Source organism: Cebidichthys violaceus, unplaced genomic scaffold, assembly GCF_023349555.1.
Source record: "Cebidichthys violaceus isolate CVI_PGR_0920_01 unplaced genomic scaffold, fCebVio1.0.p SCAF_7, whole genome shotgun sequence".
Lineage (NCBI taxonomy): Eukaryota > Metazoa > Chordata > Actinopteri > Perciformes > Stichaeidae > Cebidichthys > Cebidichthys violaceus.
Window position 1 is genome coordinate 7,027,580 of NW_027176927.1, and position 16,401 is coordinate 7,043,980.

General features: G+C 38.4%; 2 protein-coding genes across 4 annotated transcripts; one reads left to right on the forward strand and one right to left on the reverse strand.

Annotated features, from left to right (window-relative positions):
* Positions 1–50: 50 nt before the first annotated feature.
* On the reverse strand, positions 51–7,784 carry osgin2 (oxidative stress induced growth inhibitor family member 2). 2 transcript variants are annotated; one of them, XM_068735545.1, is made up of 6 exons: positions 7,612–7,784; positions 4,850–4,942; positions 4,536–4,672; positions 4,268–4,459; positions 4,065–4,156; positions 51–3,973 (listed from the first exon to the last, which is right to left on the reverse strand). In XM_068735545.1, exons 2-6 carry the CDS (start codon positions 4,914–4,916, stop codon positions 2,803–2,805), a joined length of 1,659 nt encoding a protein of 552 aa, XP_068591646.1. In that variant the 5' UTR covers positions 4,917–4,942; positions 7,612–7,784; the 3' UTR covers positions 51–2,802. The 2 variants fall into 2 exon arrangements, with proteins under 2 accessions (XP_068591646.1, XP_068591645.1); XM_068735544.1 differs by lacking the exon at positions 7,612–7,784 and adding an exon at positions 7,429–7,478.
* Positions 7,785–9,138: 1,354 nt separating this feature from the next.
* gtpbp10 (GTP-binding protein 10 (putative)) lies at positions 9,139–15,537 on the forward strand. Of its 2 annotated transcripts, none has more exons than XM_068735744.1 (10): positions 9,139–9,244; positions 10,186–10,379; positions 10,495–10,586; positions 10,822–10,966; positions 11,075–11,148; positions 11,287–11,339; positions 11,433–11,540; positions 11,668–11,745; positions 11,931–12,054; positions 13,847–15,537. In XM_068735744.1, exons 1-10 carry the CDS (start codon positions 9,212–9,214, stop codon positions 14,056–14,058), a joined length of 1,113 nt encoding a protein of 370 aa, XP_068591845.1. In that variant the 5' UTR covers positions 9,139–9,211; the 3' UTR covers positions 14,059–15,537. The 2 variants fall into 2 exon arrangements, with proteins under 2 accessions (XP_068591845.1, XP_068591846.1); XM_068735745.1 differs by having other exon boundaries at positions 10,495–10,574.
* The last annotated feature ends 864 nt before the right edge of the window (positions 15,538–16,401 follow it).

Sequence of the window (16,401 nt, forward strand, 5' to 3'; positions counted from 1 at the left end):
GCGATTATTTAGCTTATTATTTAATGAGTAAAACAAAGTACTTAGCAAGTTGCTTTCTAAAATCCATACAAATTTGTACTAAAATGTAACTTATGTGAATGGACACACAATAAACCTGTTAGTGCTTCATTAAGCAAGCAGGTTGCTCTTGGAGTTGAAAGTGGTGGACCGAAGTGTCCGAACTTGATCATATTTTTAATTTTCCTTTTCAGTAATAATTTGTTATCTTAAAGAGTTATCTCCACTTCTGAGTCACCCAGTCTCTGCATTCCTTAGATGTACATTTTCCAAAGTCGGTCCGAGCACTTTTTGTCTTTTGCTTACAGCAGCTGCTGCTAGGCAATATTTCATGCCTGCATGCATATATTTAATATTCATATCAAAACAATATTTTAGAAGTCAGTGAAAAAAAGCATCAAGGAATAATTCAGCTGAAATGTAATAACACAAGAAACAACATTTTCACTAGTTAACTGTTATGATTACAAAAAAATCAGTAATGTGTTAAACTTCTAACTTTGTTAGTGTAAAAATTAATATGACTACAGTAACGTGTTATTTACGTAATACATTACCCCCCACCCCCACCACACACACACACACATACATTAATTCTGAGTACCATATTGCATTGAAGAAGAAAATCAAAATGTCAAGTTACAATAAACAAACCATGAGTTGTGCAATGAGCAGCACACAAACAAATGATGCATACTGCATAGGAAGGAAGGAAGGAAGGAAGGAAGGAAGGAAGGAAGGAAGGAAGGAGAATATAGAGGAAAGAAAGAATCTATTGCTACTGTTTCTGCTCACAACCTGTCTAAACCGCTATTTGACACGGTTTGTTGTGTCAAATAACGGTTGACACAACAAACCGATTTGTTTGTTGTGAAGCTGTACAAACAAAATTGAATTTTATATACACACACATGTAGAGTTGGCCATTATGAAAAAACTAAATATCTCCTCATTTTGATCATGTGATTTGGGAAATCAACTGCATTGGTGTATCTCAAATGGTTTTGGGAGAAGTTTGACTGCAATTTCTATGTAGTGTTAAGTTAACAAAGTTGTGTGCCATGTTTCGCAATATTAAGATAAACATGATATTACTACAGTGATGGACAATAACTAATTGACATATTGCCCATTCATGCACACAGGTAGATTGAATAGTTGTAAGATGGAGTTTAGCTGTTTACCTTCGCGGTAAAAGCTACAACATGCTAAAAAAAAATGCACGATGTAATTTTAAAAATACAAAGAGGATGCTAAGATTTGGTTTGCTAAAATTATAAAAAGTAAATAATTTAGTTGGTATGATTGTAAAAATGGATGTTCTGCAAGTGTGCCTTTCTGTTTTGTCTTTTTAAAAAGCCTGTTCTCTTCATGTGCATCTATATTGGTTTAGATTCAGATGAGATGCCACTAACCGGCCAAAATCAAGATGACAAGAAAATGTGCGGCAGATTGTGAAGGCAAGAATTGTATAACTTTGTCAATATGTTTTAGTCATAATGTAATTGTTAATTTAAAGGACCACACTGGTGTTTCCTGGTTTATACCATTTTTTTATATTTCTTTTACTGCTAAAGAACCCTCTCATTGAACACCATGCCCATCTATATTTTGTCTAAAGGTATCTTTGTGGGGTAACACAATTAAAAGCATGGTTTCATTTGATGAGAGGTGTCCATGTCTCAGAATTCAAAGTAGGCTGCCAAATGGGAAAACATTCACAATCTTTCTGGAAGAAAAAAAAAGCAAGCATTATCATTGGTGAAAAAGATGATGTGCCACAAAGTTAGCTTTTGTTCTGAATATAAATCTAAACATTATTGCTTTTTAAGTGCCAGGATTTGCATTGTTCAACGGGGTACCATCTGACGATGTTCATATTGTATGGAAATGAATAAAAGAAGAAAAATGTAAAACACCAGAGTGATCCTGATCATATCTTTTTGCCAGGATACTTGAATCCAAACAGTAGAATTGGGTTTCCAAGAATACATTCAGATCTGCAAGTGAAATTTTTTGCATAGAAAGCGTTTCAGTATCACTATAACCAAAGCAACAGTTCAGATTTATTAGACTTTTTATAACTTTTTTTTTTTAGGTATATGGCTTCAACTACCAACAATGGCAGCTAAACAAAGAATCCTCTGAAGTAAAAAAAAAAACATGTTCGGCTCAGAATAATCAGGAATATTAAGATTGCTTAGCTTAACTTGTTGGGTCACACGTTCTGAGATAAAGCTTGTGTGCGTCCACTATTGCAATTACTCACCACTCCAGTTTGGAGTTCAGATGATCGTAACTTTGTAAGCGGGACCACAGATTGCTCTGCGAGTGTCAGTCACTTACACAGCTATAGCTATAAGTTGCAAGGAGAATGAGCGCAATGGCCTCTACTTTTAACTGTAAACTAGTAAATGGATTAAAAGACACATGGTGAACAAATAAATAACCCTGATGAAGATAAGGTCCCATTCAGTTGTGAGGTTACAGATTAACTAGAAAACATTGGCACATGGTAGCTTGGACTTCTGGGTACTTATGAAGTCAGACAAGACTCTTGAAAGCTGTCTTTTGTTTCTTTAGAAACTAATTAGTGTACATCCACTGTCTTTTTGGTCTCAGAGAGTTGTAACAATGCCTTAGCTTTGATGAGAGAAAACACTGCCTAAATGATTAAAACATTAAAACTCTTGTTTTCCCCTTCAACTTTCATATCAGTTGGTGAGAGAGCTTGAAATCTGTACCCTACGACCTATGTGTATTGCTCTTTTCTCCAACATGTTTTCAAATTAAGTTATTCCCTCCATTGCTGATGAGCGTCCCTTTCTTCTTGAGTCTCTTCAGCAGACACGAGGCGATGCCTAAAGCGCCACCCTTCAAAAAGCGAACAAAGTTGTCTCCCACCAACGGGCCCATGGCAAACAGACCTGGCTCCTTGGTACACTCAAAAGTGTAGGGATGGATGTCAATGGGGTTCTGCGTGCAGGAGATGGGTTTTGTTGGATCCTGACCCAGGTACTGGCCCTGGCCCTTCAAGAAAAACAAGTTTGGGTTTGTCCCGATCAGCACTAGAGCCATGGATATCTTGAATGCCTTGAGGGAGTTGTTCCCCTGCAGCAAACACTTCATGTCAGACTGGAAGGACACCAAGCAGTGTTCAGGGAAACTGGTGTAGTCAGGAAACAGGCTGACACTGCCATTACCAGCCATGTTACCTGCGGCTAGTTGGGGCTTTGGGCACATCTTGGCACACACTGAAGAGGCAATACTTACTGCCTGGGGTCTGTTTAAAGCAGAGGAGGGAGCCACGTTTGTGTAGCTCTGAGAGCACATCATGTTGTAGACTTTGTGGTACTCTGGGTACAGGGTCTTGGGCAGCTGTTTGAAGATGAGGTCTGAGTCGTCTACGCTCTTACGAAAGACATGCAGCACTCTGATGTGGCTGTTACAAGCGCACAGAACTGCATCGGCAGCACTTAAACCGGCACCTACAATTAAAACTGGATCAGAGTTCATATCGAGTTTTCTCTGGCTTACGGCCAAACCCAGGTCTGAAATGCTGTGGAATACAAATGGTAGGTCCTCCCCTTCTGCGCCTAATCGAACTGGCGAATCGGACGCACCAGTGGCCAGTACTACATTCTCAGCAAACAGAGAGAAGGGCACATGAGTGTCGTTCTGCACCTGCTGGTATCCCCTTACTTCCCAGAGAGCCCCCCCTCCTCCATTATTTAGACACTCAACTCCATTTCCCTCAAACCCTTCTCCCACCCCTCCATCTCCTTGATCACTGTGCCTATTTTCCAGACCTTCCGCCTCGTGCCCCCGGCAGAGTTTCTGGACAGAGGTCACGTAGGTGTTGTCAACAAAATTCTTTTGAAGGCCCTTTAGCTTCACATAGTTACGGTAATAGGATGAGATCTCCTCTGGGGTGGCTCTGTCACTGGTTACATCCCTAGAGAGAAGAGATAGATGGTGAGGAAAGTGGTAGCAAAGAACTAAACTGAGACTTTAGCCATGTCTTTGCTGTCAACCTCTCTCAATACCTGTGTTTCCCATTGGTCAAGTCCCTGTAGTTAACCCCGGGAAGCTCCATCCAGATGCCAAGACTAATAGTCAGCATTGAGCCCTCCATTGCCTGAGAGGAAAAAAAGAAGGGTAGGGGAGAATGCAATGTCAGAGAACAAAACGATTGATAAAGAAATATGGATAGGTACAAGAGTGCAGCAGACTAAACCATGTATCTTACATGCCAAGCACCTCCAGGCGTTGCCCTCCCCAGCACCAGATGTGGGATGTGTTGCTTCTTGTCCCTCCTCCACTGAAGGACAGGGGGGAACTCATAGCCAAAGTCAGCATTGGGGTGCAGAAGTGTGTCAAAAAGCACAGCTACAGGGTTCCTTGACCTCCCCTCGAGACCTTCACTTAAATATTCCAGATCCTACAAAAAACAAGTTATTATCATGACGCACCCGAGTGACTGTGATCATATGTGAAAGGAATTAATGGGTTTTTACCTGTTCAGTGATGGATAGGTGCTTGGTCTCCTGCAGTTTCCTGTAAAGTATTGGGTTTGGGTGCACAGTTGCTGTATCTAGGTAGGGTTTGTGTCCACTCAGCAGGTAGGACAAACAAATGCCTGATGGGCCGTTGCCTGAAAACAGATCCAGGTTTGGGTGGATTAGCATCACAAAGGATCTCACAGCATTAAATGACATAAGTTAGATGAAGAAAATTGCTTTTAATGTTTTATGTGTGCAGGATTTGGGCTAAGTTGGGAGTAACAACATGAAACCCTTAAAGGTCAAGAGGTTAAGAGCAAAATGTTTACCAATGATAACCACAGGGACAGTGGGTGGATGCTCTTGCGGCAGAGTGGTCTCTTCCAGAAGAGGCATGGCTGCAGCCTGGGCCAGAGCCGGCACTGAGGAGGAATGATAGAAATGAGAAGAAAGTTCCAGACATTTCTGTAGCCATCTATTTGATACTCTACTAAAAGCAAAGGTCCATTTGTGCTTTGAACACGTTCAAACCGGCTTGCTGTCTTTGTGTCTGCCAATGTTGTTGGTGTTGTCTCATGTTAGCTTAGATCCTGTCTCCATCCACCATCATCAGCTGACTCACACACCGAACGCGAGAAAAAAACGTTATTCATCCTGTTATTGTGCTTCCACACACAGCCATGACCCTCCCTGTCTGGGGCTTCACACACGTGGAAACACCCCGCCACAACACAACGTGCCCCCTGCTTTTCTCTTTGCCGTCCCGTCAACGTCCACGCCCCCCTGTCCTATCAAACATGGCCTGCGGCGAGGCTAGTCTCTGTAAATCCTGGTGCCGCTTCCCAAACAAAAGGGAATTCTAATCAGATTTATGTAGGCTTGGGTCTGTTTGTAAAACGTTGCCATTGAGCATGTGTAGTATGTGTTTGTGTGTTACGCGACAGTGCTATTGTGTGCCCGCCGGGCAGCAAATCCCCCCTGATCACTCCTCCGAGTGGGCCCTAATCCCACTGGGCCTGTTTATGTCTTTACCTCCCCTTTCAGCAGCAGGGTGAGAATGTGGTCCTGGCATGTTGACAGAGCTCCTCCTCCTATCATACCCAACCACCACTACCACACACACACACACACACTCACAGAAAGTCCCGCCAAAACTTTACCCACCTGCCACAGCAAACAGTGCCCACTTGCCCCAGTTTCATAGTTCATACTAACCAAAACACTGCCCACACCGCCTTTGTCTTACATCCCAAAATTCTGGCTCACTTTCCCTAAAACTCCCATTTTCTCCCTGCTACCAATAAAGTCCGCCTCATTTCACGTGCACCCCTCCCTCCCTCCCTCACTCCCTGTCTGACCTGTGTCTGTAAACTGTTGTCTTTGGTCGTTGGCTTGTTTACGCTTTTCATTGAAAGCACTGGGATTCCACACATTGCCTGCCCTGTATGGAGAATGTCGTGCCCCCAGTTGGCAGGCTGATACTGGAATAACCATTCCATTGGTCAATTTGACAAAGCCCACAGTGTTTACTGTTTTACCTCAACAGTTTTTTTGCTTGAATTTTAACTAATTTTAACTGCACACAAATCAGTGTGTACCAAAACAAAACTTTCTTACTGTAAGTGGATTTTAGGAGATCCAATCTAATCCACAATAAGTTATTTGTCAACATTTTCCACCGGTAAACAAGTATGGGGAAAAATGTATGTATCATAAAACAATCCCAATTTAAATGTCCAATTACTGGCTGTGAGAACTTTTAATGTATATTGTGTCTTAAATGGAACAAGATTATTTATTCACACAGCATTATTTATATAGTGTCTGTTTATGTTGTTATTAAGTGCCCTGAACATGCAGCGCTCCTCTATCAGCATTGGATTCTTACTCTGTACATCAATTTCTGTTGTTGCATCAAGTGCCTTAGACAGATGTTAATAGCACATGATACTGTTTACTGTTAATACGGTTGTAGCACCATGTTGTTTCACAATAAGATTTTATATTTTTTAGATAATGGTGACAAATGCAGGAGAAATTAATTAGCATAAGTTTCTGTACTTTGTGTGCTTTTTGTCATTTGATTAAGCTGTTTTTAATACCAAAGTAATACACAGTTAAAACGCATATCATCCGAGCTGCGTGGGAGGAAAACACTACATCCATTGCTAAAATGTGAGATTAATAGAAATGTTGACTTCATTGTCGTTGCTAGTATTTTGTTGGCTTCCTGCCCTTTTATGCGCCTACATGGGCGCGTTGTGCAGCATGTGTGGACAGACTACAGTTTTTGAGAACATAGAGTCCGGAGTAATGTGGGTTTAGCCTAAAGGCTAAAGTATATGGGAAACAAATTTAACTAAATGTTACACTTTTGACATTTAGTGTTGTCCATGGAATATTTAAAGCCCTTATGTTGTTAATTTGGAAACCATGTTTGAAAATTGCAATGTCTTTCAATCAGGTTTGCTCTTTTTTCTGATTTAGTACAGGGTCTGTTTGAAAGGTGCGTTTGATTTCATCAGGCCTACAGCTACACTCTCATATTTGCAACTTGTGCTAATATGCATGGAGCAGCCTGCAGGTCAGTTACAAAACTTCAAACCAGCTCGATATTGTATACAGTACATATACAATTGACCTGTGTGTGGTTGTTGCTGCAGTGGTAACTACTGGAGAAACTGGATGATGTACCAGTCTGATTCAGCGTCATACACATCATCCTTATGGGTTAAAACATCCCACCATATACTCCTGACTTCGAGCAGCGGTCCTTGCAGCCTGCATCCAATAAGGCACAAGGAGCACATGCGACAAGCGGCTATGTCAGCCTCCATCATTGCATAATTTAGGTCAAACGCACACTCACGGGCATCCGCAATTCTCGTCCAAGAACATGATCTCTTACCTCGTTGTGATGTATCTCTGTATGTCCCAGTTGCGTCCTGTTATCACGACCCACGGCTGCGTTTGTATATATAGACAGACACCGGTGGGAGGAACTGTCCGGGCTCTTTCATGAGATAATAAGCCAACCTCTTTCTCTCTCTCGTCATCCCACACACATAGACACGCATAGACACTCACTTACCTCCGTGCAGTTAAATCCAAACAGATGTGGTTTATTCAGGTCTGGCCAGCCTGTAAATGTTAGCCCCAGAGGTAGATCGTATCTGTGTCTTCATGGCAGAGTGTGAGTGAGAGAGAAACCGGGTGTTTTTTGTCGTCTCATACGCATCTCTGCACCGGCAGGCGTGCGCGCGTTCACGGAGAAAGACGGAAGATCAGAGCATCTCACAGCATCCTCACAGCGCCGCCGACACTCTGCTGTTCAGTGAGTGGGCTTGACGTGGAGAGCTTCATTGTTAAGAAATGCATTGCCCAAATCTCAGTAATGCTCAGGACAATGTTGTTTCTGCCCATATATTAAAACCCTACTAGCTGATACGTATGGAAGCCACTGTGATGAAAAAAATAAAGATCCTGTAAGTCATCATAATGAGAAACGTTCTCAAAATAATGACTTAGTATCTCATAATTATAGTATCTCAAAATAATGACTTACGATAGTAAGTCATCATTATGAGATGCTAAGTCATAGTATGGAAATGGACTTCCATAGATAGGCTTTCTCACAATATTAAAGTGTTGGACAAAATTAACAACACATTAGTGCTGTTGCTGTTCTCAGAAGACTGGCTAAAGCTGAAATATGTCCAACGGTTGGAAATGGTTCATCCTCTGAAGAGCATCGATGTGCTCAATAAACTTCATAGAAGTCCTTCGTACAAGTGATGATTTGGTCTTATGGTGGCGCTACCTTTTTTCATGTTGTACAGCATTGGTACAGAGGGCTTTTTCATTGACAGGTCAGGGGATCACCAGAGTTATCCTTTGTGGACGATGAATATCCATACCAAATTCTGTGGCTCACTCTGGACAAATGTGTTAGAATAACAACTGATGCATGTTGAAATCCTCAGGTTCCACTGTTTCTGGAGCAAAAAGGATTATCGTGTGTGTTAAAAAATTTAGCTTTTATTCTTTGTCAATGAGAATGTTGCATATTTTATCTTACACCAAGTTAATTACTTAATTTGGAACTGACATAGTGGGGGGACTACATGACAGGAATATCTTACAATGTAATGCAATCCAATGTATTATTGTCAGTGACGTTTCTTGTGATTGGCAGTGAAGTCAAAGACAAATTTCCACATTGTGGACCATTAAGTTTGTAACTAACTAAACATTATCCATATGCTCATGAGTAAATGTGGACGATATAGGGAGGAAAGAGCTAAGTAAATAAAATAACCTACCTAGTTAATGTAGATATTTCACAACTTCTTTAAAGCACTTTTATTCTTTGGGTAGCTAACTTTGATAGAGCAGCTGGTAAACACAACTTGTAGTCATATATTTATAATATTAGGTAAAGGAAAGATGCTGTTAATCTAGGTATTTGTAGGAGCTACAATCTCACGTTTTGGTGTAACTCTTTTTTTATATTCAAAAAAAGACCAGGGTCCCAGCTGCTGTCACGCACCCCTGCGGAGTCCCGCCTCCTTTACCTCATGATCCAATGAACTGAGAGGAATCCACCGCTTCCGGTCCTTCATACAAACACATGTCGACTATCTGTTAGCTCAGTCAACAACACAAACAAGTGACAATCAACGCCGCTGAAGATGGTCCAGTTAAGTAGAATCTGCTTCCGAAAAGTAAGTACTGAGGCAGACATAATTTTAATCTCATGAAGACAATTCAACACTGTTTATTAACAACCGTAGTAGTGACATTGGCTGACAAGCTAGCTGATAGCTGGTCAAAACATCAACACTGACTATCTTGGGGTGTGTGTGTGTGTGTGTGTGTGTGTGTGTGTGTGTGTGTGTGTGTGTGTGTGTGTGATGATCTCTAGCTCGTATACTCTTACTATGATCTAACCCATCCGTGACTGAAGAGTATAAGGATGAACTAGCGTTACTGTTGGCTGACTGACACGTTAGTTTAACGATGTGTTCACAGCTTTATGTGATGTAAAATGCATTAACGACAAGGAATTTAAAATGTACACGTTGTCATTCCTGACATTTGGTTGAGTAATGCTTTTTTTTTTTTTAAATATATATATATATATATAAGTTATGAATAATACATGTTTGACAAAACCATCCCAGTTCAAGGTCTCACCCGTGTTGGTTTAAAATGTAAGCATGAAGCATTTGTTTATATGCAATAAAAGTCTTTCAAATCAATCCCATAATAGAATTGAAGCACCAGAAAATGCAAAAAAAAAAAGTAGATCTTGATTTGGGATTGATTTTTTTATTTTTTTTTATTCAGATTTTTAGAGATGGACAGCATGGAATCATTATTTTTTTTAAATTCTTAAGTCTAAGTAACGATAGCTTTTACTTCAAAACAATTAAGTTGTAAGAATGTCATACTCATTATTAGTACGATAAGCTAACACATCCAAGTATGTCATTTATATGTAAAGTTGTGTCTTTTATCTGAACCCTGAGTCTGTAATAAAGTTTGATTTGATTCACAGATGGATGGGGAGATGAAAAGAAAAAAAACATTATCAAATGTTGTCATATCTCTTTCTCCCAGTCATCTCTCTCTATCACTAATCACTCTTTTCTGCCTCCTGCAGTATGGTAACTTTGTGGATAACCTCCGTCTGTATGTCCGTGGAGGCAGTGGGGGTATGGGTCTGCCCCGTCTTGGGGGAATTGGAGGGAATGGGGGAGATGTTTGGGTGGTGGCTACAAAGAACATGACTTTAAAGAGGATCAAGGACAAGTACCCCCACAAACGATTTGTAGGTGGAGCAGGAGCCAACAGCAGGTTTGTTTTTACAAATACAACTCAGAATATCTCTTATTATGAATGGTTATTATTAATAATGGCTATCATTGAGATGTTTTGTGTATAAGTGTGTGTGCATTGTATTTATCCACAGTGTCCGAGCACTGAAAGGAGAGAGGGGGACGGACAAGGAGGTCTTGGCTCCTGTTGGTATCACAGTCACCACTGATGATGGTAAAATAGTTGGTATGCCAGACTTCTTTTGAAATACCTCCCCCGTTGTGTACAATGCATGGTCAGAGTAGTCAGTGCTACAATGGTACAGTTTATTTTCTTATAGAAGCCTTTAAGGTTGTATGTTTATGGGGTTAAGTACATCACTTAGGCCTAAAACGTTGAGTATCTATAATCAAATAGGAGCAGCATAGCCAACTGATGTTGCAGTAGAAACTCAAATCTTTTCAACCCCTCTCCCTCCAAGGGGACCTGAATACTGAGGGTGATCGTCTGATGGTGGTGAAAGGAGGACCAGGAGGCTCCTTCCGCTCTGCTTTTGAGCCCAGTAAGGGCCAGACCAAACACATAAGGCTGGACCTCAAACTTATCGCTGACCTGGGCCTTGTCGGGTGAGAGCAGCAATACACATAAACAGGATGGTACATTTCTGTGGAGACTCAAATTGGCACAAATGTTTTTCTTAAATATCCGATATCTTGGTGCTGATTCACCATCAGGTTCCCAAATGCAGGAAAGTCTTCTCTTCTGACTGCCATGTCTAATGCCACGCCTCAGATTGCCAACTATGCTTGTGAGTACATAATACAACACACATGTGCAAACTGTGCCTTTGTGATCTTATGTTTACGTTTATTGCTGTCTGAATTGAATAGTGTGCTGTGATAAATATTTTGTATTCAGTGGCATTTCTAAAATCTTAATTTCACAGTCACAACTTTGAAGCCGGAGATCGGCAAACTGATGTATGAAGATTACAAACAGGTATTTCAATGCATTTTAGTGTATTCTCCTTTAACTGTCTATTTAATTGATTTCTTATTGGTGGTTTCCCCTCATTGAGTGTGCTTTTTATAGATTTCTGTTGCTGATCTCCCAGGCCTGATCGAGGGAGCTCACATAAACAAAGGCATGGGTCACAAGTTCCTAAAACATGTTGAGAGGACCAAGCAACTTCTGTTTGTGGTACGTAGTAACAGAAAGTACACAAGCTGACACCTACAATATATGTTTGATTGTAGTCAGAATAACTAGCTGATGATGACGATGATGATGATGGAGTTTGATTTGGTTGTGCTTTGTCTGGCTGCAGGTAGATGTTTGCGGTTTCCAGCTGGCAAGTAAAACACAGTTTAGGACGCCCTTTGAAGCTGTTCAACTTCTCACCAAGGTGAGAGTGATATTGCGAAAGACTCAAAATGTATCATGTGATTTTCACAATAAAGTTCTAATTTTAGCTGTTCTTCTTACCATTCTTTTTTTTTTTTTGACTTGACTTCGGATCCTTCCACCTCATGCACACCATTTATTTACCTTCTACATCGTCTCCTTCTCTTCTCTCGCCGTGGCCTCAAGGAATTGGAGTTGTACAAAGAGGAGCTCGTATCAAAGCCTGCTCTACTGGTGGTGAACAAAATGGACCTGCCTGACGCTGAGGACAACCTAGCAGAGCTGAAGGAGCAACTACAAAACCCAGATGGTAAATCTGATGGATCCTTCACTATTTTATAAGGTTTAACTTATTTATGATGCAAATTAAATTATGTATTTAAAGATGGACTCTTTTGCACTAGACCATGTCTAAACCCAATGGATCCACCTTCAGTTAAGCAAAAGCTTTCTCAATTTGTATACACACACACACACACACACACACACACACACACACACACACACACACACACACAAACACAAACACACACACACACACACACACACAAACATACAAACTGTCAATCCATTTGGCTCTGGGTTGATACATCAGTAACAAGGTTAAAATGCACGACATGATTTTGCCTCGTTTGACATTTTAAATTTGGTGCCAAATTATACTTAAGGTTCTCCCTGCAAAGAAAAAAAAAGTGTTTCTCTCATTCAGTCAGTTGCTCTTTTCAGAATAAGTTTATAACCCAAGACCAGAGAAACCGAAGCAAATCCTGCTAAATTCACTATTGGCCAAACATTCCATAATAACCTTTCAGCATATTGACATTCAATGGTACCCCAGGGAAGGCAACAAATAACCCATCCAGTCCTTGTATAACCAAAGTGCTGTGTCTGTATACTCAGCACAAAGTCAAACACGTTTCCAGTGGGTGTTGGCCTCCTCCTTGTCCATTGTAACGATCCTATTTGTGATTGTCATGTGGTGGGTTTATGAGTAAAGTAATGTCTGATTTTTTTATTTCTGATATTTTATGACATATCCTTCTATGACTTTTTGAAAATACTTTTTACGGGATACAATATTACTTTTTAATGATATTTCATAGAATATTATACCATGACATTACCATGTCAAGAGTTTTTATGACATTCATAGCATACTATAGTTTGACTTTTTTATGAAACTTTCATGTTTCATTTTTTTTCTACTATGACATTTTCATAACGTTTTTTATTATATTAGATAGTATAGTATGATTTTTTTATTCACCGTTTATATTTCCCTGAGATACTATACTATGATTTATTTTTAATGAACTTTTCATGACGTTTTTTACGGCATGCTTTACTATGATTTTTTGTTTAGGGTTTTTATGCCTTACATTTATTATCACGTTTTTGACATACTATACTATGAGTTTGACATTCTATACTGTCACTTTTATGACATTTTCATGACATAATAGACCATGACATCTCTAACAATCTGACTTTTTTTATGACATTTACTTGACATCTTCTACTATAACCTTTTATTACTATACTATGACTTTTATGTACTATACAGTATACTACATAAAAGTCATAGTATAGTCTATACTATGACTTTTATGTACTATACAGTATAGTACATAAAAGTCATAGTATAGTCTATACTATGACTTTTATGTACTATACTATGACCTTTTATCACATACTATATTACGCACCATATATTACTATGACATTTTATTACGTTCTCATTTTTATGACATACTATATCATCACCTTTCTCTGACATAATATGACTTATTTGTGACATTTTTTGACACTTTTTAAAAATATATTTGAACATTTTTAATGACTTTCTAAGGCTTTTTTAAAACACACTACACTAAGACTTTTTATGACACACTATACTATGACATTTAATGAAATGTCTTATGACACACCATAATGTGACTTTTTTTATTGCATTTTTAGGAAATGCTTTCTTGGACATTTTTATAACATATTAAAGTAGGACTTTTATGGATTTTTATAACATGGTACTATGACTCTGATGTATTGCTTGTAGCATGTAACAGGGCAGTAATACATACTGGCTATTGTTTTCCTTCCTGCAGAGTTCTCTCATCTGTTGCCTGATAACATGATACCGAAGAGCTGCATAACCTTCAGACACATAGTTCCTGTCTCAGCCTCCACTGGGTTTGGTGTCGACCGTTTGAAAAGGTGCATCCGGGAATCGCTTGATGAAGATTCAGTAATGGCAACTAAAGCCATCCATCAAGACAGACTGCAGGCTCTGAGGTGCCGCTCACTTGTGCATTTGTGATGTACACGGGCAACATGTAACTCAACATGTAGGTCTTCGGGACCTACAGTGTACGATGATGGATGACACATTATTAAAACTAGTGGAACTTTAATGGCTGCTAAAAAAGCATCCACTGAGAAACACCTGTGAAACTGTGCAGCAAACTGTCCATAAAAGTGACGGTCTCAGGCAAAACCTTCAATGTTATGAAGCGCAACAAGTTCAGCATGAGTTGATCTTCGCTGCAAATGGTCCCTTGTTTGGTAATAATGTAAGTTTTCTAGTATACCTATTGTGTTTCTTTTCCTCTGTATAAGTTAAAGTAAAATCTTGAAAGTTGTATTTTGTAATAAATATATAACAATACTGAATGATTTAAGAAGAAAAAATATGGGGATTGGGTTTTGCATCATAAGTATGTACAGCATACAGGCAAAACCAAAAAGATAAAGAAAGTAATTGCAGTATTTAGATCTGAGCTTGTACATGTGGCTTTTTCAAAGTTCCTGCAGCAGAGTGCTGATGTGTCTTGCAGGATGAGACCACATGATGAGACTGGGTGGTACATGAATACATTCAGCTGTCTCTATACTATGAGTTTCTTATGGCATTTTGATGACATCTTTCTGATGTTTATTTTACATACTACTACAGTAGGACTTTTTGACATTTTTTTCCACATAAATACACTTTGACTTTTTTCAACATACTATACTCTGACTTTTTAGTGAGGAAACACACCGCCCAATTACATGCGTTGTAAATCATCTCACTTGATGCAGTTTTGATCATCATCACACGGAATGAACTGAATTTAAAGCTGCATGGCAATTCAGTTCAATTCATTTTTCTAAAATGAAGTACTTTATTTTAAGATGCACATTTTTCAAAAGCTTTCTGTTACGTAATGTATTCTTAAATGCATGCCTTATTTTACTTGAAATGAGAGGATAACATTTATTATTAGATTATGTAGTATTATGTATATAATTCATCCAGTTCAATTTGAAATCTAACAAATATTGTTTCCATATTATTCAATTTAACTTTCTTTATTTGATTTGACAATCAGGTGTTAGCAACATACAGACATTAATGCAACTGCCACGCTAAATATATTAATATATATATATGGGACTAAATCTTAGCGCAACTTTGCACGAAGAAATTCTCTCTAAATGGACCTCGTTGAATTATAATGAAATACTTCTGTACTATACTATGATATACTATGACTTTTGTTTTTCGACATGCTTTTTGGACTTTTTTTGACATGCTATTATTGACTTTTTAATTACTTATTATGCTTTAGCGCACTAGGTAGAGACTGTGTCATTTGAAAAAATGTAACATTTCAGTGGCCTGGGTTCATTACCGGCTTATTGGATATGTTTTTGATGTTTTGACATACTATGCTATGACTTTTTATGACTATTCTTTGACTTTTTTCGACATGCTATACCATGACTTTTACTATACTATGACAGTTTTGACTTTTTGAACATGCTATACCATAATTTGTATTCATTTTTATTTACATACTATATTATGACTTTTTAGATTTTTTTTTCGAAATGTTATATTTTGACTTTTCTCAACATAGTATCATAGTACTATAATATGGCTTTTTATGTTTTTTTTTCGACATGCTATACTATGACTTTTTTACAACTTTTTTCGACATACTATACTATGACAGTTTTTAATTTTTTCGACATTCTATATTTTGACTTTTTTCAACATACTTTGTCATAAACTGACTTTTTTGACATACTATACTTTTGAAAGACTTTTTTCAACCAACTAAACTGACTTTTAATGACGTTTTTGACATGCTATACGTTGACTTTATAACTTTTTCCGACATACTATACTTTGACTTTTTTCAACATACTATTCTATGACTTTTTTATGACTTTTTCAGCAAATCACACTGACTTTTTTTGAAATACTACACAATTACATTTTATGACTTTTTTATACATACTATGCTATGACTTTATTAATGATTTTTTTCAATAGTATACTATGACTATTTTATGACTTTTTTCCACATACTACATTAAGACTGACTTTTTTGCCATACTTTGCTACTACTTTTTAATGACTTTGTTCAACATACTATACTTTGACCTCTTTGGAGATGCTTTTCTGTGACTTTCTTGCCATACTTTACTTTTTTATGACTTTTACATTCTCAATTTTTTCATGATATACTCCAGTATGACTTTCATTTTGACATTTTTATCACATACAATACTATGATTTTTTTACATTCAAAACAATTAAAGTCATTTTCAGTAAACCTGTTTCTTTTCCTGAAAAGTCAGATCTGAAGTTATTACAAATGTCAGCATAGAG

What these genes read in the sequence shown, in the direction of transcription:
- osgin2 (XM_068735545.1), bottom strand. Translation starts at nt 4,916, where the DNA reads ATGCCTCTTCTGGAAGAGACCACTCTGCCGCAAGAGCATCCACCCACT. An exon ending in TGTCCCTGTGGTTATCATTG is followed by an intron (nt 4,673 to 4,849) that starts GTAAACATTTTG and finishes ATCTGTTTTCAG; the next exon opens with GCAACGGCCCATCAGGCATT. An exon ending in TTGACCAATGGGAAACACAG is followed by an intron (nt 3,974 to 4,064) that starts GTATTGAGAGAG and finishes TCTTCTCTCTAG; the next exon opens with GGATGTAACCAGTGACAGAG.
- gtpbp10 (XM_068735744.1), top strand. Translation starts at nt 9,212, where the DNA reads ATGGTCCAGTTAAGTAGAATCTGCTTCCGAAAA. An exon ending in TCAGATTGCCAACTATGCTT is followed by an intron (nt 11,149 to 11,286) that starts GTGAGTACATAA and finishes TTAATTTCACAG; the next exon opens with TCACAACTTTGAAGCCGGAG. An exon ending in GCAACTACAAAACCCAGATG is followed by an intron (nt 12,055 to 13,846) that starts GTAAATCTGATG and finishes TCCTTCCTGCAG; the next exon opens with AGTTCTCTCATCTGTTGCCT.